Here is a 24,384-nt window from a genome sequence, read left to right as displayed (position 1 = left end):
TTTCAGAATTACCCAATACAGTATCAAGTAAGGCTGACAGAGATGACACGGTACGGGAACTATACTGTGTGGCGTATTAAGTCACTGCACAGCGCACAGTTTTTGGCGCCTTGATTCAGAGGGGCGATCACAGTGCAATAGTTTGTCTGCTCTAAAATGCCTCCTGGATTTAAAACATATTGTAGCTTATTGATAACGTTATTGATTTGATGTGAATGATGCTTGTTTTCTGTTATCAACGCACTTATTACAAGGGTAACTCACGGTTTTCCTCAAGATCTGACAACCCGCGAGCCACTTTAGAATAGAGACTATAGTAATGATTGACGTGGTTGGAATACCTCATGGCCCCAGATCACATATGCATTGAAATTCGGAATATATATAATGAGAATTGCCAATAACAGTAGATAAACAAATGCAAGGTTTCTTTTCAATGCACTTGACATTTTCTTATAATTTTAGTAATTCTTTGGGTTTGCAGAATTATTTACAGCATACGCTAATTGTCTGCTTGATATCATGGGTAGAAGTGTTGAAGGGCTCACTAGATCAGAACAGAAAAGTGTACATCTAACCATTGGCAAAACACACACACACACACACTATGAAAGGTAATGTTGAAGAAAACAATAATTGCAGTTAAGTTATTGTATTGCTAAAGACAGGAATAGTCGAGAATGAAAAATTTGATCTCAACTAAACTGAAAATGAACAGGGCAAACACACAAGTCACATGTCACTTACATGACTCACCCAAATCAAGATAACTTACTATTATTTGTTTATTTATTCACTTGTTTCACATTACTTGCCCTACAGTAAACCAGTGCGGTCTGTGCATTGCTTTACTGGCCCCCACAAGCGCCACACTTCATAGAATACCTAACACAACACACTGATGATTGGGGTAAGGCCTGGGAAGACAACTGTGTACTCTTTCATGTTAAATTGATACAAAACATATAAGACTTTTATGAGGACCAGTCACACATAATTCATGTACTATTACAAACTTTTCAGGAATGGTTTGACATGGAAAGCTGGCCATTTCATAACACTGTAAACTCCACAGAGACCTTCTTCACTTTGCACACTCTTATCAACACTTTGTTTTCACAGGTCCATAAAAACTTAATCATAATCACAATTCAGTTGTTACTCAGGCCTGTTCTGTGGGTGAGATCTTATGAAGTGTACGGCTTAAGACTTAGAAGTAATAACATCAAATCTTTAACCTGGTGACCTCATTACCCAGCTAACACTCACTTCCTTGGTACACACACACACACACTTACATGTCTCTGCTAGGAAACATGGTTGTATTTTGGTAAATATCATTTGCTGGACTAGATAAGATATAAAAACTGGAAAGTTTTGGAATCACTTTGAAACTTATTTAAACCATTCACCATTACAATTAAGGTTAAAATTATGTATGTGCTAAATTAAAAGTAAAAACATTACCTAACTCACCATCAAAAGGGACCACCATTTTTGTGCTCTGACATAACACTCAAACCCATGCAAACCATCAGCACAAAAAATAACTGTACCATATTACAAAAATATTTCACTGATCTCTGGTTTTGTACATGTGATCAGGGAAATTCAATTATTTCAAATGATTCACTGTTCTTCTTCAACTGCAGTAAAAACTGCAAACCACACACACACACACACACACACACACAAACATATTGCTGCCCTCACAGTCCATACATATGCCTGGTTCAACAAAACTCATCCCATATGAGATGATACAGATGCCTTCAGAATGCACTACAAATCAGACTATACTAAACACAGGGGAATGTTGACAAATTGTGTTGCACCACTCCACTCCTCCACACACTACTGGCCTAGTGAATGCATCAAGCGTCGTACTGTGTTCTCCCTCCTCACCAAATATTACATGGGAAACAATATCGGTGCTTCACTGTGCCTGCCCACACCACAGAACTGCCACCTCTGTGAAGATGTCTGTTAATCTAAAAGACTTTGAAGCTTCCTGATCAAGGCATGTATGAGTATATGCTAATGAATGAAACAAGGTAAAATTACATTAATAAATAAATTAGTCAATAATAATAATGATGATGATAATAATAATAATAATAATAATAATAATAATAATAATAATAATAATAATAATAATGCATTTTTCAGTGACACTTTCGGTTTATGAAATACTGTTTAATTTGGAAATTAATGAATTGATTAGCACACATTTGCTAGACTTCACAGTGTGAGTATCTGATCTTTGATTTATAGTGCCAATGTTGTTCACTACCAACAATACTACACAAAATAAAGAAGCACATTACAAATACATGTTCAAGAATAGTATGCTCATATAGCTTTAACTTAAAATAGCATAAAAAAAGGATTATAATACTTAAAAGAGAGGAGTCTATAATCATACAAATGATAGAAAATGCTTAATAAAGAAAACTTTGGGTAAAGATTCATGTCCTTACAAAATTGATAACCTTATTAATAATAATACCATTAAGAAACTCAGACTAATCAATATCATTGGCTTGAGAGGACTGGACCCTAAGGTGATGTGTTTGCTGGTAAAATATATAAAAACAGTCATTCACTGTAAAATGAATGAATACAAAATTAAAATTAACAATGAAATAGAGTTATGCACTCCTACCAAAAAAAAAATCAACATAAAATCTACCTGTAGACAAAGAAATCTTTGATTTAATACTGATGAAGTGACTAATGGCACAGCCAAGATGAACCAAGGTTTGAAAAGAACATCAATCAAATGTTGTGCATCATGCAAAATGAAAACCAAGAAAATGTCTCATGACATTTCATTCTGTAACACTAAACACACGTCCTTGTCTGAAATGTGAGTAATATCAATTGTGTTTCTAACATTACAGAAATGCTCACCAAACAGAGACAATTGTGTGGTGTTACTTTTGATCAGCTCTTGCTAACAAGAGTGAAAACAATACATAAAGAAAATGCATCTCCCTACATACTACCTAGCTGCCAGATTCATCAACCAAGACATACCAAAAATTAAAAAACATATCAATAAAAAAAGAAAAGAAAAGAATAAATAAACAAAATCAATAAAAATAAATAGAATAAATAAACATCAAGTACACAATGCTAACAATTTGGAAATAATGTATCTTGTTCACTGTGACTTCAAAACATTGCAATACACTACTATGAGTGTCACGAGACTGACCACAAATTGTACAGAAAACAGTCCAGTGCAGTTCATCAGGTTGTCTCTTATGACAGTCAAGAGTGGAGATGCTCAGTAACCTTTGACATCTAAAGTATCCTTCTTTCCAAATTAATACTATCACAGCGGAAAAAGTATCAGTCTTCCTTACAATGCACTGGTTTGAAAAAATAAAGCTAACAGTGATTCAAGCCTCTTACAATTACTATACAATGCCATAAGACTGACTCAATGTGTACATACTGTAAACTCAAACACTGCTGCTCAACATAAAGTACTTGACTGTTGTGGCTTTCTGTCACCAGGACAAGTGAGAATAACTCTGAGGATAAATGATATGTAAATTATAAAGAGGTGCAAGGTATTTCTTGGCTCAATACAAAAGCAATCCTCCCTTAGAATGATTCATAACTTGCACCATTCGTTCCATCGCCACTGATGCCGCCACTGCTACAGACTCACTCCACAGCAAAGATGTCATGTGTCTTGCACTGAGGGTGTCTCAAGTCCTCACCACACATGAAGGAATCTGCTTAACCTCTGTACATAACAATTACATCTTAAACGGAATCTGTCAAGTGATGTACTATATTGATTTCCATACGACAATGCAACTGGCAATAACTGCTCTATGTATCATGTGCATTATGTTACATTAAAAGAAAAAAAGGAGAAAGAGAAGCTGTGGACAAAAGTGATCAAACAAATCTCCAATAAACTTGCTTTCACTGTTAGAAACTAAAGCTTTTGTTACAATTTCAGCCTCCACAGAAAGAGAGCCTTGAGAGTTGAGAAAAGTTTACATTTGCAGTTCTTTACAAGTAGTCATTAATATTTCACTGGTTTGGGACTTTCGGTGGGTGGACTTACATCATGCTGCAGTTTGCACATGTACTCTTTTGCAAATATTGAAACATTCACTTAAGATGTAATCATGACTTAAAAAACTATATATATATGTTACAAAAGGCAGATCACTGGCTTTTTACAATTATAATTTAAAAGATTCTGTTGATCAACCATGCCTCAGCACAGTTTTGTATTTACAATTAGAAAATCCTTACATAAAACTGCAGCTACTTCTGACAATCTAATTTTTACATTATTTACAGGATAGCATTTGAGGAATAAGAAAACCCTACAGTCACTACTCATAGAAATAGCAACACATTTTCTTTATGTACACTTGGCCAAATTCAAGTAAAGGTTTAATATTTATTGGCTTAGATCTCAAAAACTGAATGCCTGAGACCCATTCTTGGCAAAAGTGTAAAAATGCAAATGAATGAATTAATAAAAATCCACAAAACAGCATAAAAAAATTAGCACAGTATTAAAGTTGTGCATAAGGAAGCTAATGTAAAGTTTTCCTTCAGCGTACAGTACAAAAAAAAAAAAAAAAAAAAAAAAAAAAAAAAAAAGAAATACACCTTTACCTTCAAAGTGAAATATGAAATTATAAATAAATGATACATGAAATTTTAAATAAATTGTTAGTACTTACCGCAGACTGACACAGTCAGTACAAAGTTATGAAGAATACCTATGTATTGCATACACATGCTGCCTCAAAATGATGAGAGTGGACACTTGAAAATGAACTAAATCACCTTTCACAGAAGCAATGTAAGTCCATCACACTGGCTTTCCTTCAACACATTACTCAACATGACAATGTGTGTCCCAACACTACACACACACACACCTACCAAGCCTCCCCCCTTTGCCAGAAACCTGCCCTGCCACCTCATACATGCTGCTGTGGGGGATCTGGGACACAGGAGCCAGGCCGGGGGGTGGGAGGTATTGAACCAGACATTGCCGAGCTGGGCGGAGGCTCCGGCACCACGACTGGCCGCTCGGCTGCCAGATCAATGAGGGCCTTGTGGAGGGCCGGGAAGGAGGGCCTGTCATGGGGGCGCCGCTGCCAGCACCAGGTGAGCACTGCATAGGCTTCTGGCGGACAGTGGTCAGGGATGGACAGGATGCCGCCCTCCTTTAGGAAGCAGACCACTTGCTCGTGAGTCATCCCATAGTATGGCTGGAGTGCAAATGAAAATATTTCCCACAGACACACTCCATAAGCCCACACATCACTCTCAACAGTATACTTGTTATACAAAATGCTTTCTAGAGGCATCCAGCGGATGGGAATTGCATCACTGTCGTCGCCGCGGTAATAATCGGCAATGTAAATCTTCTGGGACAGACCAAAGTCTGCAATCTTCACTGTCATATCTTCCCCAATGAGACAATTTCTGGTGGCGAGATCTCGATGGACAAACTTACGATTTGAGAGGTAAACCATGCCGGCTGCAATCTGCGTGCCGATCCACAGCATGTCTTTGTATGTGAGCTTTGTGTCACTGAATGCATCCCCGTTGGTGGAGCGCACAATGTAGTTGGTGGGGGAGCACGTTCTGAGAAACTCATTGAGGTCCCCACGTCCCATGTACTCAAAGAGGAGGCACATGGGGCGCCCCACAGCACACACGCCCAGCAGGCGCACAATGTTGGGGTGGTCAAACTCAGCCAAGATGCAAGCCTCCCGCTCAAAGTCACCAAGCATGTCTTCAGAAGCCTCCTCCTTTAGTACCTTGACAGCAACCATTGTTAACTCTTCACCAGGAACAAGTGCTGGAGCTTTGCCCTGAAAGTGAAGTGATGGCGTCATGATGGGAGCACAGCTTCCCCTTGGCACCTTTACACAATTATACTCTTCACACCTCACAGGGAAGATTGACTATATCTTTGCTATGTCAGTCACAAGTGGAAATGGACAGAACAGCACATACCTACAGAGAGGCAGCTGTCTATATCCAAGAAGAGCTTGTCTTGTACTGCACATAAAAGAGAACTAGTTTAGATATGACGCATGTTTGGACATATTCTAATTTGTAGGAAGTAACCTCCAGGTGGAAGGCAACATGTAAATCAGAAAGTTCTAGAGGTGGAATAAATTTTTAGAACCAGAGTCAAAAAAATTATTGGTGGCAGTGTTTGGAGGATTAGATTGTTGTGATTTAGGAAAATTTTAAATGTGTCAGTGTAGACAACTGAGTTGCCAAGTTTAGGTCTTATTGGGAGAATGAAGTAAGCTGAATATATTTGATACACAAAATAAAATTTGGACAAAACCAAATCACAAAATCAATGAGGAAAATATTTCTATAAATTTACAAAATATAATTTAGCTTCCAATAGATTTATCCTGTGAGACATGAAGATATGCATACCATTTCTATATTCACATCTTTGATTTGAAGACATACACTGTTGTTATACTACTTCCTATACACTGTACCATACTTGCAGTATTATTAGGCACAATGCTATTCATTCATTCCCCAACTTTAAGAAAAGTACAGCATGAGGAAGAAAAGGGCATAAAGTGCAGCCAAGAGCCATTAATGCATTCCCTCCTGCCCGCCATGCAGCGCACAGGCACACTCCACTCCCTGGTATGCAGCCACTTCATTGGGTCGTGGGCTCAGCAGTACTACTTCTCAAATCAATACTGTGTTGATTCAAGATGCATAACTACCTACATGAACTGGAGGACTTCACTCAATCAAATGGAGGGTCAGGGTGACACATGATGGTTTGTTAGAAAATTACCAAGTAAGACAAAGATTCTTGCCGTGTTCAGCTTGTGATGAATGCTTGTTAGTAGTGATGTGGCTCAGGAACATTGCACTAGGAAAGAACTAGCAAAGAAAACTTTTGTCTTACATGATATTCACCTTTAGAGATATGTCATCTTTATTATCCATGTATTTATGTATAGTTTGACTTTAAGCAATAATCCAAACATGGTTGATTATAAATAAAAGAGTTTTAAGGACTATCAAAGAAATCTTACATAGCTTAACATAGATTAATATCTTGTCAAATATGAAAGGTTGATTCAAATTTAACATTTTTGTAGTAGAAAGGATGGTAAGAGAAGATCAGAACTGTAGCACACAGTGGATCACAGCAATTGCAAGCAGCAGTTCCCAACATTTGATCTTATTCCCTTCTCTGATCAGCTCCTCATTGTAGCTTCTTTCTATGAAATCAATTAGGAAAGTAATAGAAAAAAAAGAAAAAAAGAAAAGAAAAAGAAAGGTAAACTTTTGCAGCCAGTAATACATACCTTCCCAAACTGCAAAACATGGAATGTTGACTATGACTACCACTTCAACTGTTGGGAACCACTAAGCAAGGAGAAATGTGTCCCACCCCTACATGTACATGGCAACATTAAATTTTCATCCTAGGTAATAATGTAACTCTACATTACATACCTTGCTCTTTATGCATAGATTGTCATGCTAGTGTTTTCATTACAAGTCAACTGAAGAGCAAGTTATTGGATGCCACAACACAACTTACCTGAAACACTCGGCCAAACGCTCCCTGCCCAAGGTCCCGGATGTAGATGATGCTGTTCCTGTCGTACTGCAGCTTCTCCAGTTTAGGGTTCAGCTGTGCACAGGTCTGGTGGTAGGCTGAGTTCCGTGGTAGCTTCGTGATGTCAATGTCAGCATCCGGCTGGTGGAAGCAAGCAGCAATGAGGAAAGATGTCCATATATCATCTACTTTCTATAATTATGTATCTTTTACTTATCTACTTACTGTCAGTGTGTGTGTGTTTCCATGCTTTTCTTTTATCAAACCAATCATTATCTCATTTCTACTCATATCTGTCTTCAGTCTTTGTCTATAACCAACAATTATATTCATAACCAATAACTGTCTTCTAATCAATTATTTTCTCCAATTGATAAGTGACAATTCCACTCCAAAGCAATGATTGTATGTTAGTGTGTGGTGAGCTTACATTCCCCGTCTGGGAGTTGGGGGAGGAATAGCCGTGCCGGGCGTGGACCAACTTGTAGATGAGGAGAGCACTGAGGGCCAGCAGCAGGAGGCCCCCTAGCCCAGCACCTCCAGCTATCAGGATCAGCCAGGGACTAGGAAGCATCTTGGCCTGAATCTCATCATGAAGGAACACTCCCCCAGGTGTACTGCCACCTTCACCTGTAAAATGAAGAGCACTTTAGTTGTAACAGTAGTAGTTGCAGTATCACTAAGAGTAATAATAGTAGCAGATTGGATTAGTGCAGTGCTATTCAGCATGTCACCTCACCACACAAGGGGATGGAACAGTGCTGCCATCTGATGAGAGGGTTAGTAGTGTAGCACCAAGGGTAGGGTTCCTCTCCTCCAGCATTTCTACAGTAGTTCTCAGCATTCTGTATCTCTGGGAAGACGCTGGGTGGCCGGTGGTGGCTGTGTGGCTCCTGGGAGTCCCATCGCTGGCACGGAATTCCATTGCTGGTGACATTTACGGTGCCAAAATACCAACGGCCCCGTGCCTTCCTGCAGTCATCTGAGGAAGCACCGCTGGTCAATTTGTGCAGGTGTATGGAAGAACAGAAAATTATGTACACACCAGTATATTCTCTGTTGATAATGTCAAGCCCTCTTCAAAGCAGAGGGAAAATACCATGCATGCTTCCTGCCACACTTCTCAACTCACAAGTGACTTGGCTGTGGTCAATGCTGGTGAGGCCAATGTGAGAACACACTGACTTCCGGGAGCCGTTGCCGTAACTCTCCAGGGCATCACAGTTGGGAAGCCGGAAATGGTTTCGAGACTTCAACACCCTGTTCTCCTGAAAAAGAATATTAAGATGATAGAAGGCTCAAGTATCTTTTGTGGACTGCCTCTCTATCATGTACAGTATGAGAACTGGCTGTGTTAAACCAGGGCTTGGAGAGTTCACAGCGAGAGAAAGTGAAGAATGTTCGCCTCCATACCAGACACTATCACCTTTGTTATTTGGTCAGCACACAGTGACGGGTCTCTAATGTGGAAGCAATAGTCAATCCAAGGGAAATCAGAATAGCTACCTCTTCAGGTCCCACTAATTACCAGATGCAAAATACTAGAGGCACCTTTGTATTGAGGAATCATGAGGAATTGGAGTGATAGGACAAGATAGAGATATGAGGGTGTGATCAGAGGAGCCAAGCAGAGAACAGTGTTAACATAAGCAGAAGGATTAGAACCTGCTTGTTCTGCTCGATGAGAAGCCACTCGTTGACACAAAAGAGGCTGCGGACAGCTATGCAGTCCTCCCGGCACAGCGGCAGCCCCACCTGGTACCCGTCATTCAGCTGACACTTGGGGAAGGCAAAGTGACACAACAGTTTCTGAAAGGACCAAGAAAGATTAATAAACAAGAACTAAACAGTAAATTTTTCTGTTGTTCATCGCAGTACATTTTCATCTTAACCCCTTCAGTACTGTGACACATTTTTTACATTAAGTTTTGGGTGTGATTGGATGATTTTATCGATATTAGGAAGGGTCTTTGGAGGACAGAAGATTAATAGCCAGAGTCCTCACTATTTCAATAACAACTAAAGTTTCTGAAGCTGTGTATGATCACCAAATAGTAACCAGAATGAATATGAAAACATGTCCTGGAAGTGAAAAGGTTAACTAAGGGTTCCCACAATTTTTTTTTTTTTTAATACCATGTGGGCTTTTCACGGGAATTTATGGGCTAAAGGGGATACTTTTTGGGGGTACCTCCTATCTCAAAGCCCACCCGCTGAGGAAGCCCAACCTACACTCGGACCGTGGACAGGATTTGAACCCGTGCGCTTGGAGACCCCTCGGACCCCAAAGCACGCATGGTTCCACTGTACCACGGCGGCCCCTTAGTCAACAAAGCTCACCTCGGCTGCCTCTCGACAAAGCTCACGGAAGTTGTTGATCATCTCGGACCACAGCTCCCTCGTGATGTGTTCATTCAGCCACCCGCCCTGGTCTGTGGCGGTGATGTTGTACCACACCAGGCCCGGCCCTCTCAGGTGCTTCTTACACACCCGACCATTGTAAGGCGCACAGTAGCCAAGCGGTCGTCTGATGGCTGCAGGGAAAGTGTCACAAACATCACTATAGAGGGTAACAAAAGACACATTAACCTTTAATACACCCTACATGTCCACTATCTTCGTGTGTATGTGTGTGTGTGTACAATGCGCACGTGACAGACTATTTCCTTTGAGAAGAGTATGTAGTTATGTACCAGTATTTCAAAATGAGAGAGAGAGAGAGAGAGAGAGAGAGAGAGAGAGAGAGAGAGAGAGAGAGAAAACTTCCACATTACGAAACTATATAAAAAAAAAAAAAAAAAAAAACAGAAGAAACACCCTGGAAAAGAGACAACCTTGAAAAATGACACTTCAGACCACCAGGAGTCCCCCAGGAGACGCCTCACACCCTTTGTTCCCTGGCCCTGGGTACTCACGGCTGACGGGGTGCACGACGGAGACGGTGAAGGTCCTGGAGTCGGTGGTGCGTCTGTTCTGCACCACATTCTCGGCAGAGCAGGTGTAGTTGGCCGTGGCTGTGGCGTTCACGGTGAGCACTGAGCGAGCATACTTGGTGAACGGCGTGAACTCTATCCCGTGCAATATCTGAGGGAGAGGAGCGGGAGTGAGTCAAGCGAGTGTTTCTTTTTCTTTTCCTTTTATGTAAGAGAGGAGAACTGGTCAAGGGAAACAAAAATATAAAGGAAAAAAAGGCTCACTCAGCCAAAGGAGAGGGACAATTCTTTTTTTTATGGAATAGCGAAACAAGGAAAAAAAAATAGAAAAGGTCCATTTCATTACCAGTTCCCTAAAAGATTAAGAGAGTTAGCCACAAACCTGCGGTAGAGAGAAGCGGTTAACTGAAAGAGTGGATGATTGACTGACTGGGACACTTAAGGATGCAATAACGATATGGCAGGAAGGAAAGGGTTGTTATAGTGTTAGGAGGGTGAGTGCTGAGTGCTGAGTGCTGACTGATTAAAGCACATGTAAAAAAAAAATAATAATGCTGTGGGAGGTGGTGGATGAGGAGCGGTGTGTATCCAGCTTATGCTTTTCCACTCTCCTTATTTTCTCTTCATCTTCTCTTCAGTGTTAAGCTTCCTTTATCCACTTTTTATCATCCACTTTCTATCTCATAACAGCGTAAGTATGTCAGCTGTTCATCTAGACAAAAAGGACCACGCCAACATAAAAATAATAATGATAATAGAAAAAAAAAAATGGAAGATTGAGATAGCCTTTGTTCTGCAGAGGAATGACAGATGATGATGATGATGGTGGTGGTGGTGGTGGTGGTGGTGGTGAGGATGATGACAATGACAGATAATAATAAAAAAAAAAAAATAATACGGACAAAATTGGTCTAACGGACAAACGACAAACACCGCAGCGCAAAACAAAATAATGCGAAATATCTTTCTCTTTCACAACGGGATCACAAAACAACTCACGCAACGCACACTCCAGCAGAACATGAGCGTGAAATCCTTAACCCACACATAATACATGAGGAAAAAAAAGAGAGAGAGAACAGAAGAGAAAAACAGAACGGAAGAAACGAGAGTAGGGGGAGGAGAGGTCAGAGCGAGAGAGAGAGACAAGAGAGATACAAGGGTAAAGAAAAATACTTCAACATAAACCCTTTGGTGCCTGCAGGTAAAGACACTCTCACACTGCAGAGTAATAGGGAAAAGCCTCTTATGCAGCAAGGATTATTTCGGGTATCAACTCTCCTCCTACCCCCCACGGACCCTTTCCCCTAGAGACGCCCCGCCGCCTGCTGGGGACGAGGATGAGGGAAGGCTGGGCTTGGCTGAGCGGGGGGGTAAGGGCAGCAGGAGTAGTAGTGAGGCGAGGAGAGACAGAGAAGCAAGCTGATCCCCGCACGCACTCGCTAACTCCATGCTAAGCTATCCTGAGAGAAGAGGAGGACGAAAAGAAGTATAAAAAGGACCCGCGGAAAAGAAAGTAAGAATAAAAAGAGTAAAAAACAAACAAAAAAGTGATGGGGTACATACGCTGGAAGGCGCATGAATAAAGAAAACGAGAGGCAAAGGACGCAAGGTGAAAGGCAGACTCAAGAAAAGTGCAGGTTTCATGGCCAGTGCAGGCGGTTCGTTGCTGATTGATATCCAATAAATCTCTGGACAGTTACCGGAGCGAGGACACACTGGGATTCTGGAACGAGGAGGTGAAGGAGGAGGAGGAGGAAGAGATGAAATGGACAGGTCAGTTTCTCTCTCCTCCTTTTCCTCTTGTATCTTTCCTCTCCTTTCTCTTCTCCTTTAACGTTTCTCTCTTTTTTATTCACCATTCTCTTCTCTGCTCTTCTCTTCTCGACTGACAATGTTACCGCTGCACTGGAGGACGTACGACACACACACACACACACACACACACACACACACACACACACACACACACACACACACACACACACACACACAACGACACATGTTTGACACAATACTCAACTGCCACGTACACTAGATGCTGTGTCATAGGAAGAGGAGGAGGAGGAGGAGGAGGAGGAGGAGGAGGAGGAGGAGGAGGAGGAGGAGGAGGAGGAGGAGGAGGAGGAGTGCCACCAGGTCTCCTCCTCAAAAGAAATACGTAAAACCACCCTTGGGAAGAATCAATACATGGCTACGTGTCCTCTTTTTTCCTTTTCTTTTTGCCATTCCCCTGGAGTCGCAGTGGCCAGCTTCACGACACGAAAAAGACCACAGGAAGAGGAGGAGGAGGAGGAGGAGGAGGAGGAGGAGGAGGAGAAAGGGAGCAGAGATCAGTGACAGTGGCAAAGGAATTCTTAACGTAACTCAACTCAAAACCAAAAAGATCCACTCACCTCGTTCTTCCACTCGTACATCGGCAGCTAGTGAGGGGGAATAGAGAACAGATGATGGATAAATTAAGAGTGACTTGTAGCCTTAGTATTATAGTGTGTTATGTTCACGCTTCTACCTACAGCTTAGCAGAATACTAGCCTATATTCACGTCTCCTTTCCTTCACACACTTGTCAACACTTGCACCAATTCCCTTCGCTACTTAAGAAATACGATACAGTGAAGGAGGAAACACACGGAAGGATCTAAATAGTGATACAATGGAATAAAAAAAAATACATGTGATACTCGTACAAGTGGGAAAAGAGGAGATATTAGGAGGATACGATACATAAACCACATGCAATGACAGAAGTAAGACAGATAAAGGGGAAAATAAAGGTAAATGTGATGGAAATAATGATAAAAATTAAAGTACTAAAGAAATATATGAAAGACAACAACAACAAGACAAAAAGAAAAGAAAAATCAAAGAACACATAAACTACAACAACAACAACAACAACAACAACAACAACACATAGTAAAGACACATGCACATAGCTATATTAGTGACAAATGAACTAAAACATTAAGAAAAAAAGGACGAGAAGGGGGAGACATTTCAATCACACACAAATACAAAAGGAAACACAAAGTAAACAGGTGTGGCAGAAAACAAGAACAACACCAACAAAACAAGGACAGGTGGAGACAGGTTAGGTTAGGTTAGGTCAGAACAAGTTAGGTCAGGTCAGGTTAGGTTAAATTAAAGTTAGGTTTGATCAGGTTAGGTTCAAATCAAGTCACGTTAGGTTAAAATGAGGTTAGGTTAGCCTACGTAAAATTAAGATAAAATTAATATTAGGTTAGGTTAGGTTAGGATAGATTAAGTCAAGATAAAATTAAGGTTAGGTTAGGTTAGATAAAGGTTTGGTTAGGTTAGGTTAGGCTAGGTTAGGTTATATAAAGGTTTGGTTAGGTTAGATAAAGGATTGGCTATGATTGGCCAGATTAGGTTAGTTACAGGTCACATCGTCCAGACACTCACCGGATCCCCATCTTTGAACCATTCTATCTCCGGCAGCGGGTCACCAAGGGCCACGCAGCGCATCAGCAGGGTGGTGCCGTAGTTGATGCTGTAGGCGCCAGGGTACTCAGAGATGCGCGTCTCAGCTGGAAGGACAAACACAATACGTTACAGTCGGTAGGAAAAAAATGAATAGGAAAGAAAACGTGACATGGAGTATATATGTGGTGAGTATATTATTGTTAAAAGAGAAACTAAAGCAGAATGAACACTATTAACCTCTTCAGTAGCATGACGTTTTTCCATATTCATTCTGCTTACTATTTGGTGATTTTACACAGCTTCAGAAACTCATGTGGGGATTAAAATAGTGAAGACCCTTGCCATTAATCTTCTGACCTCCACAGACCATTCCTAACGTTAATAAGATATCGTACACAAATCTCAAGGTAAGGTAAAAATGTCTTAAAGGATACATTGAAGTAGCAAGAACACTATTAACTTCTTCAGTAGCATGACGCATTTCCATATTCATTCTGCTTACTCTTTGGTGATTCTATACAGCTTCAGAAACTCATGTGGGGGATTAAAATAATGAAGACTGGCCATTAATCTTCTGACCTCCATAGATCCTTCCTAACGTCAATAAAATAGTCTAATCGTACACAAATCTCAAGGTAAAAATGTGTGCCAGTACTGAATGGGTTAAACAGAACAGCGACTTGAAAAAAAATGGAAAAATAATTAAGAAAAATATACAAAGAATGAAAAACAAAATGAAGAAAAAGTGATTGAGCCATAATTTTTCCCTTCTCTACCAGGAATGGAGGAAAAAAAAACTTAATTCCCAGAACTTCATCTCCTGCTTCCCTTTTCCTCCTCCCACGACCTTTCCCTCTCCTCCCCCTCACCACCTCTCTTTCCTCCTCCCTCTCCTCCAGCACTCTCTTGCTCCTCCTACCCTCCACCCCACCAATTCCTCCCACTCCCCTCCCCTCCTTCCTCCACCCACACTCCCACCCTCTCCCTTCCTCACCTCCTTTTCCTCCTCCCTTTCCTCCAGTACACTCTTGCCCCTCCTACCCTCCACTCCACTCCTTCCTTCCACTTCCCTTCTCTCCTTCTCTCACTCATTCTCTTTCCCCTCCTTTCTCCCTCCTCCACCCCTTCCCTCACCCCTTCCTCCACCCCCTCACCCCTCCCACAGCCGTCCACAGCCAAGGGCGCCGCCACGACCAGGTGGAACGCAATTTAATTCCCATCCATCACCATTTAGTTCAGGTGAGGTGCCGCCCCCCTCCCTCTCCATCTTGATCAACGCTGCCACCCTGTTCTCTCTCTCTCTCTCTCTCTCTCTCTCTCTCTCTCTCTCTCTCTCTCTCTCTCTCTCACATCAGTACTATTACACACACGTCATCTCTGAACGGTGAATGAATACCAAGTGAAGATTAATTGACACATTCAGATCATATTATGGAAGTGGTGAGAGGAGGCGGGGCGGGGTGGGGCGGGGCGGTGATGGGGCGGGGCGGGGCATTGATGGGGTGATAGGGAAGAGTTAGTGAAGGGCCTGATGACCATTGTATTATTCCCATCACTGTTTGCTTTCCTTCTCTTTCCATCCCATCCTTCACCTAAACACACAAAGGCATAGACAGACGAGAGAGAGAGAGAGAGAGAGAGAGAGAGAGAGAGAGAGAGAGAGAGAGAGAGAGAGAGAGAGAGAGAGAGAGAGAGAGAGAGAGAGAGAGAGTAGTAGTAGTAGTAGTAGTAGTAGTAGTAGTAGTAGTAGTAGTAGTAGTAGTAGTAGTAGTAGTAGTAGTAGTAGTAGTAGTAGTTCACAAAATTATTCATCACGACCCACCATATATGTTAAAACCCAACGAGATCATTCCCTATATAATTTAGCAGTGAGGAAAATTATTCATTACATACACCAGCAGTTGAGGAAATAGAGATTTATAATTCACTTTTATTCACCCCTCCCCCCCTCCACCTCCTCCTCCTCCTCCTCCTCCTACCCTCTACCTCTCCCCACCAAGCAGGACACGTGGCCAGCGCAATGCATGACGGGAAATATATAAGACTGAAGTAATACGTGTCATTTATGCATATTTTCTTGATTTATTAAAGTGGGAGGAAGAAAATGGTATACGTGGGATTTAATTCATGGAGATTAGACCATAAATCCATTCATTACACAGGCTGATTTATCTTAACTTTCTCTCTCTCTCTCTCTCTCTCTCTCTCTGTGTGTGTGTGTGTGTGTGTGTGTGTGTGTCCACCTGTCTTTCCTTTCTGTCTTCCTTCCACAAAGCCACACACACACACACACACACACACACACACACACACACACACACACACACAAAGACACCGCGGCAAATCAAATCACAGTAAGAAAATAAATCGTGGCTCAGGTAACGCAATAAGGAGGAGGAGGAGGAGGAGGAGGAGGAGGAGGAGGAGGAGGAGGAGGAGGAGGAGGAGGAGGAGGAAGAAGGAGTAAAACAAGACAGAATGGTACAAGAGATAAGTGGATCTATATTTCACACACACACACACACACACACACACACACACACACACACACACACACACACACACACACACACACAAAGGAAAAAAAATGTCTGGTTCTGTCCACCTTGAAAAAAGAAAGAAGACAAAAAAAAAAAAAAAAAAAAAAAGAAAACAGCAGAGGAGAGTGTAAGTGTGTCTTCCCCCGGGGTCTGCTGCCTCGCCTGCCGCCACTACTGCTTACTGCATGGGGGGAAGGGGCCTGTTAACGGGGGGCGGCGGGAAGCAGGTTGGCAGGTCGACTATGTCATCTGAATTATATAAGCCCCAGGGAAGAAGAAGAAGAAGGAGGAGGAGGAGGAGGAGGAGGAGGAGGAGGAGGAGGAGGAGGAGGAGGAGGAGGAGGAAAGGAAAAGACGATAATGAGAAGTGACAGAAATAAGAGAAACACAGAAATTACAACATATTTAGTTATCTCTCTCTCTCTCTCTCTCTCTCTCTCTCTCTCTCTCTCTCTCTCAGGGGAACACAAGCAGATGCAGACACTGGTAGGCAGGCTAATTTACTGCTAATTGGCAGACATAATTGTGTTCCTCCCTTGTTAGGCACCCCGAGTCATTCCCCCTTCACCCCTTCACCCCATCCCCACCTGTCCCCAACACTTCCCCTTCCCTTCTTCCACTTCCCCATCTTCTTTCCCCTATCTGTATCAATTCTTCAGTCTTATTCATTATCTTCTCTCTTCCATCACACATTCCCCATCTGTCCCCAATACTTTCCCTTCTCTTCTTCCACTTCCTTATCTTCTTTCCCCTATCTATGTTAATTTTTCAGTCTTACACGTATACCTTCACTACTCCACTTCCCCATCATTATAATCTCTTTTCCCCTCTTCCCTTCTTCATATATCTTCCATTATCCTGCCTTGTCATTTGTCCATACCCTACATCATTATTTTAAGCCTTTTTTTTTTTCTCTATAATTTTACATCCTCGTCCACTTCTTTGTCTTTCATCCACATCTTTCATACAAATTTGTCTCTCATACACTTCCATACACCATTTCTTCTCATTTATTACCGGTTTTCATCCATACTCATCCATGTCTGTCAAATTCCACGTATCTGTCATCCCCACATCTAGATCCACACGTCATTCGCACCCACACACGCATCCACACACACGCAGGGTTTGGCTACATATCCACGCTGATTCACACGTCACTCCTGGGCAAATGTAATCCATCAAACCACCTCACATTGTTTCGTTGTTTCTTCTTTCCTTCCTTCCTTCCTTCCTTCCTTCCTTCTTTCCTTCCTTCGTATATTGTGTGGTAATTTTAGTGTTTCTTTCTTTTTTTTTTTTTCCATTCTCTGTTTTGTTTCGTCTGTTTTCGTCTATTCTTTTGGTTTCAGTTTCTCGTTCATGTGTTCTTTTGTTTTCCTTCTCTTCTTTTCTTCTTTTTTTTCTCTCTCTCTCTCTCGTTCCTCAATTCTTTTTCCTTATCTCCCTTTTCTAAAATCTTCCATCTATCCATCTCTAACATTTTAATCTCATTCCCTCAATACTTTCAATCTTACTCTCCTTCTTTCCTTTCTTTCTTTTTACAAACACTTTCTAATCTCCACCCAGACATTCCCTTCTTATCTCCCTCCTTTCCTTCAACCTAGTCTTATTTCCATCCCCACCACCTCCTCCTAATCCTCCTCCTCCTCCTCCTCCTCCTTTAACCTCACACTCTCTCCCACTACTATTCCTCCCACGTCCACCCACACAGCTCCACCGCCCCACCGTCAACTACAAGACCAAGACCTTCCTGGGAAAAAAAGGACCACCTAACTCTACCGATCTTTCATCACCATTAGGCCCTTGATCGTCCTGGCCTTAATAAGAGGAGGACAACGCCTAGCAACACCACACAGACACACAGACGGACAGGCAGACGGACGGACAGACGGACAGGGATCTAATTTACTGGATGTGAGCGATAGAAGTGAAATCAGAGTCTCAAATCGTAAGAGTTCGATGGTTACCAGAAATGAAGTAACCTTTGCTAACTGTAGCGAGAAAGACTAGCACATTTAGCGCCTTATTAGAGAGAGAGAGAGAGAGAGAGAGAGAGAGAGAGAGAGAGAGAGAGAGAGAGAGAGAGAGAGAGAGAGAGAGAGAGAGAGAGAGAGAGAGAGAGAGAGAGAGAGAGAGACTTGCTTTTTCAACTTAATGCAATTTTCCTTTTTTCTTTCTTCCTAAACTTTTGATGGTTATAATAATGGAATTTCTCGCCTCTTAAGTTGCTTTTCTACTTTTTATTCGATATTCTTTCTACCTTGATGACTATTTGAGAGAGAGAGAGAGAGAGAGAGAGAGAGAGAGAGAGAGAGAGAGAGAGAGAGAGAGAGAGAGAGAGAGAGAGAGAGAGAGAGAGAGAGAGAGAGACAGACACAGACACAGACACAGACACAGACACAGACAGACAGACAGACACAGACAAACACATACAAACAGATACAGAGAACATAAAACACACCAAAAACACACACACACACACACACACACACACACACACACACACACACACACACACACAAACACAATTAAAGAAGCGAAATAAAGAAGGCAATCGGAATGAAGAAAGAATAACCAAACTGAACCCAGAGTCAATGTTTTTTTCCCCTTCAGGTGACAAAGAAAGGAAAATTTACTAGCCAGGAACAGTCAGGGAAAAAAAGAAGGTAAAGAGACAAGCGGAGATTAGAAAACAGCCGATACAATTTACTACTCCTGAAAACACCGACGAGGGAGAGAAGAGGGGAGAGAAGAGGGGACGAGAGGGAGAGAGGGGAGAGAGGAGAGAGGAGAAAAGGGAGAGGAAAGAGAGAGGAGGAGAGAGGAGAGGGGAAAGAGGAGAGGGGAGAGAGGAGAGGAAAGAGAGGGAAGGAGAGGGGAGGAGAGAGGAAAAGGGAGAGGAGAGAGAAGAGAGGAGAGAGAAGAGAGGAAATGAGAGGGGAAAAGGGAGAGAAGAGAGGATAAAATAGGGAAGAAGATGGGAGAAAGGAAAGAAGAAAAGAGGGGATGCGAGAGGGGAAAAGAGAAAGAAGAGAGGAGGGGACGGGAGAGAAGAGGGGAGAAGAGAGGGAAGGAGAGGGAAAATGGGAGAGTAGAGAGGAGGGGACGGGACAGAAGAGGGAAGAAAAGAGGGGAAAGGGAGAGGAAACAGAGGACTAGGCTGGAATAGACAAAACTGGAAAAAATTGAAAATGAGAAAATGAGGGAAAGAGACAGAAAGAGAGAATAAGAGAAGAGAAAAGGAAAGAGAATAAAGAGGAAAGAGTAGAGAACGGAGGAGGGAGAGGAGGATAGGAAGATATTAACGGGGGTAATGATAATGAAGAAGGAAATAAAGGAGGAGAAGGAAGAGGAAAAGAAAGAGGAGGAAGAGGAGGTGGAAGACATGGAAGAGGATAAGAATCAAGAGGTGGAAGCGAAAGGAAAAAAAATAGAAGGAACTGAGAGAAAGAGGAAGAGAAAAAGGAAGAGGAAGAAGAGGAGGAGGAGGAGGAGGAGGAGATGGAAGAGGATAAGAAACAAGAAGTGGAAACGAGAGAATAGAATTAGGAAGAACTGAAAGAGAAAGAGAGATAAAAGGAAGAGGAAGAGGAAGAGGAAGAAGAAGAGGAAAAGGAAGAGGAAGAAGAGGAGGAGAAGGAGGAGGAGATGGAAGAGGATAAGAAACAAGAGGCGAGAGCAAAAAAAAAAATAAAAATAGAAGGAACTGAAAGAGGAAAAAGAGGATGACGAGGAAGAGGAAGAAGAGAAGAGGAGGAAGAAGAAGAAGAGGAGGAGGAGAGGCAGTAGGGATAATGAGAAGCTCAAGTTAATGCATGCTACAAATTAGGTTCCAATAAACACTTGTGGACAATAATGGCGTTACAAGATGGAGGGGGAGAAGGGCGGCGGCGGCGGCGGTGGCGGCGGCGATGGTGGTGGTGGTGGCGATGGTGGTGGTGGTGGTGGTGGTGGTGGTGGTGGTGGTGTGAAGCATTAATGAGGATATTAAGGGTGAAAGACTGCCTTAATTGGTCTCATTATAAGATGGACAATTACCTGTTCTTAATGGCATGCTCTCTCTCTCTCTCTCTCTCTCTCTCTCTCTCTTTCTTCTTCACATTATTATTATTGTTTACTACTACTACTACTACTACTACTACTACTACTACTACTACTATTACTATTATTATTATTATTATTATCTTAGTTCATTGATTACTGTTTGTTTCTTGGTACTATCATTGTTACTACTACTACTACTACTACAACTATTACTACTACTACTACTACTGCTACTACTACTACTACTATTACTACTACTACTACTGCTGCTACTACCTTTCTCGTGTTTCTTTCCTGCCTTTCTCTTCCCATTCCCATTCATTTCCTTCCCTTCCTTCCCATCACTCGTTCATTCCCCTTCCATTCCCCTCTCCTCCTCCCCATCTTCTCCCCTCTCCTTCACTTCCTCTTCCCTCCCCTTCACCTTCACACACAAGTAATTGAGAATATAATCACAAACTCGCCTAAGGTTCTCTCTCTCTCTCTCTCTCTCTCTCTCTCTCTCTCTCACTCTAGTACATTTTTTCTTAATTACCTCCCCCCTCCTCTCTCTCCCAAGGTAGGATATCAAGCTCCCCACCTCTCCCCTCTTTGGTCAGTTAGGGGGGGGGATGCTAGGAAAGGGTAAATGTCGGAGGGGGTGAAGGGGTGAGGGGTGAAAGTGGGGTGAGGGGTGTGAGGGGGTTGGATCTCCAATATTGTTGTCAAAGGGAAACTAAGTAATTGGACATTCCACAGAGATTTTCCTTGCTCTCTCTCTCTCTCTCTCTCTCTCTCTCTCTCTCTCTCTCTCTCTCTCTCGTCACCTGTTTGTTCGATTTAATTTATCCCTTTCCTTCCTCTTCGTCTTCTTCTTCTTCTTCTTCTTCTTCTTCTTCTTCTTCTTCTTCCTCCTCCTCCTCGTTTCGTCTACCCCTTTATCATCATTCCATCTTCGTCTTATTCTCTCCTTTCCTCTTCTCTCCATCTCCATCTCCTCTCTCTCCTCTCCTCTCCTCTCCTCTCCTCTCCTCTCCTCTCCTCTCCTCTCCATCTCCATCTCCATCTCCATTTCTTCTCCTCTCCTCCTTTCCTCTTCTCTCCGTCTCAATTATTTCTGTATAATTTCCCATAATCTTAGTTTTTCCTTTATTTCCTCTTCATTACTATTGCACGTTCACCTTTTCCACTTTTCTACTTCTTGTTATCCTTTTCTTTAGCTTTCATATTATTCTCTTCCTTATCTTCTTCTTCCTCTTCCTCCTCCTGTTCTTCTCTCTATTTCGCTTCCCAAATGCCTCGTTAATCACTTCTTCCTCCTCCTCCTCTTCTTCTTCCTCATCTCCACACACTGAAATTACTCATCATCTCCTCCTCCTCCTCCTCCTCCTCCTCCTCCTCCTCAGACAAGCCTAAGCCCGCCTAAAGGCTCATCCCTCTTCAGCGTCTCCTTCCTTCCTTCCTTCTTGTCTCTCTTCTTCTTTCCTTCATTCAATTTCTATTCTTTATTTATTTTCTTTTTGTTTTCCTCTCATTCTCATTCACTGGTGCTAAATTCCTTCACACAAACTCTTTTTCTACAACAGCGTTAGGAGGAGGAGGAGGAGGAGGAGGAGGAGGAGGAGGAGGAGGAGGAGGAGGAGGAGGAGAGAAAGGAGGGAATGAGAAACAGTAGGTAGATGTTTGAAATTTGACACGAAGGAGGTGAAAAAGAAGAGAGAGAGAGAGAGAGAGAGAGAGAGAGAGAGAGAGAGAGAGAGAGAGAGAGAGAGAGAGAGAGAGAGAGAGAGAGAGAGAGAGAGAGAGAGAGAGAGAGAGAGAGAGAGAGAGAGAGAGAGAGAGAGAGAGAGAGAGAGAGAGAGAGAGAGAGAGAGAGAGAAGAGAGAAGGAAGGTGACAGAGGAAGAAGGAAGGTAGGAAATGAGAGACGCCATTAGAGAAGAAGAAGAAGAAGAAGAAGAAGAAGAGAAGAAGAAGAAGAAGAAGAAGAAGAGGAAAATGAAGATAAAAAACACGACAAATATACGAAGAAAAAAATCAAACACTAATAAATGAAATACGAAGATAAATTTACGGTTAACAATTAAGCCAAAAAGATGAAAAAAGGAAAAATAAACTGGAAATTAAAAAATGAGGAAAAGAGTAGAAGGAAAAAGGAGGAGGAGGAGGAGGAGGAGGAGGAGGAGGAGGAGGAGGAGGAGGAGGAGGAGGAGGAGGAGGAGGAATACAAATACAAAGGAATACAAAGGAACACAAAGGAAGAGAAACAGCAGAAAACCCTGAAATCCTTACTAGGCTGTTTGTTGAGAATGAGAAGGAGGAGGAAGAGGAAAAGGAAGAGGAAGAGGAAGAGGAAGAGGAAGAGGAAGAGGAGCAGGAGTAAGAGTCCCTTCTGGCTGTCCCTAAGGGCGAGAGGTCACAACTGGCAGGGAATTTGGGCAAAAAAACAAGGTTCAATTTTCCCCCACATATGGGACACAAGGCTGGCGCTCCTCCTGCTGCGGGCTTTCAATTTGGACCAGCCAGGGAGGGGCAGGGAGGGGGGGCATGGGGGCCAAACGCGACCTGCCGAGACCACAAGTGAGTATGTCCTTCCCCCTTCCTCCTCCTCCTCCTCCTCCTCCTCCTCCTCCTCCTCCTCCTCCTCCTCCTCCTCCTCCTCCTCCTCCTCCTCCTCCTCCTCCTTCTTCTTCTTCTTCTTCTTCTTCTTCTTCTTCTTCTTCTTCTTCTTCTTCTTCTTCTTCTTCTTCTTCTTCTCCTCCTCCTCCTCCTCCTCCTCCTCCTCCTCCTCCTCCTCCTCCTCCTCCTCCTCCTCCTCCTCCTCTTTTTCCTCTCTCTTTACTCTCATCTCTCTGTACGTACTTTCCCAAAACCACTGTCGTTCTCTCTCTCTCTCTCTCTCTCTCTCTCTCTCTCTCTCTCTATCTGCCTCAGTAACCGCGGCTGAGCTTCGCCACTGACAACAATTCTTGACCCCCGCACACACACACACACACACACACACACACACACACACACACACACACACACACACACACAGGCAGGCAGGCAGTCAGTGAGGCGAAGGCAGGACGAGTACCGAGGCATCCAGGCAGGCAGGCAGGCAGGCAGACAGACAGACAGACAGACAGACAGACAGACAGACAGACAGACAGACAGGAAAACACAGTACACAAAAGGCTACACATGGTTTTCCTTCCTCTCAAAACAATTAGGAACAAATAAACACAAAAGGAATCGCTGGAGAGAGAGAGAGAGAGAGAGAGAGAGAGAGAGAGAGAGAGAGAGAGAGAGAGAGAGAGAGAGAGAGAGAGAGAATGCTAGTTAACGCGGGTACAACAATGGAAGGGGCTCGCCAGTCACCACGGTAACTAACTCCACCCAAACACAGCTGCTAACGAACACTTATTGACAATGACTGCTGCTGGTGACTCAATTAGCTGCACACCACGAGCACCCCACGCCTCACACTCACCAAGGCAACAGTCACCTCTACAAAGCCAGGTTAGCTTAGGGTTGGGTTAGGTGAGATGAGGTAAGGTGAGGTTAGATTAAATTAGGTTAGGTTAGGTGAGGTGAAGTGAGGTGAGATGATGTTAGGTGAGTCACATACTAACCTTTACTTCTAGCAAGCTCACCCACCCTCTCTTCACCACTGTAACGAGCCCTCTAGTGTGCAAAGGCTGGACTAATTTCTGTGGTTAGTTAGGTTCGGTTAGGTTAGGTAAGGTAAGGTTAGATTTGGTGCAAAAGAATAGTTGATCTTCGTGGTTAGTTACGTTAGGTTGGCATTAGGTTAGGTTGGGTTAGGTAAGTTAGGTTGTG

At 42.7% G+C, this 24,384-nt stretch overlaps 1 protein-coding gene across 2 annotated transcripts in view; it reads right to left on the bottom strand.

The window, feature by feature from the left end:
* Positions 1–636: 636 nt before the first annotated feature.
* LOC123519362 (tyrosine-protein kinase transmembrane receptor Ror2-like) overlaps positions 637–24,384 on the bottom strand; it is a 281,796-nt gene continuing 258,048 nt past the window's right edge. The window contains exons 6-15 of one of the 2 annotated variants that reach the window (XM_045280626.1): positions 13,974–14,098; positions 12,945–12,971; positions 10,531–10,699; positions 9,956–10,149; positions 9,281–9,424; positions 8,748–8,883; positions 8,355–8,597; positions 8,046–8,245; positions 7,598–7,756; positions 637–5,870 (exon numbers count right to left, since the gene is read on the bottom strand). In XM_045280626.1, the coding sequence (XP_045136561.1) occupies positions 4,968–5,870; positions 7,598–7,756; positions 8,046–8,245; positions 8,355–8,597; positions 8,748–8,883; positions 9,281–9,424; positions 9,956–10,149; positions 10,531–10,699; positions 12,945–12,971; positions 13,974–14,098 (2,300 nt within the window). In that variant the 3' untranslated portion in view covers positions 637–4,967. The remainder of the gene's footprint in view (positions 5,871–7,597; positions 7,757–8,045; positions 8,246–8,354; positions 8,598–8,747; positions 8,884–9,280; positions 9,425–9,955; positions 10,150–10,530; positions 10,700–12,944; positions 12,972–13,973; positions 14,099–24,384) is intronic. The other variant, XM_045280627.1, reaches the window with a different exon arrangement.

The sequence above is a fragment of the Portunus trituberculatus genome, chromosome 45 (genome assembly GCF_017591435.1).
Source record: "Portunus trituberculatus isolate SZX2019 chromosome 45, ASM1759143v1, whole genome shotgun sequence".
Classification (NCBI taxonomy): domain Eukaryota; kingdom Metazoa; phylum Arthropoda; class Malacostraca; order Decapoda; family Portunidae; genus Portunus; species Portunus trituberculatus.
Note: the sequence above shows the minus strand (reverse complement) of the source record. Positions and strands in the feature narration are given on the sequence as shown.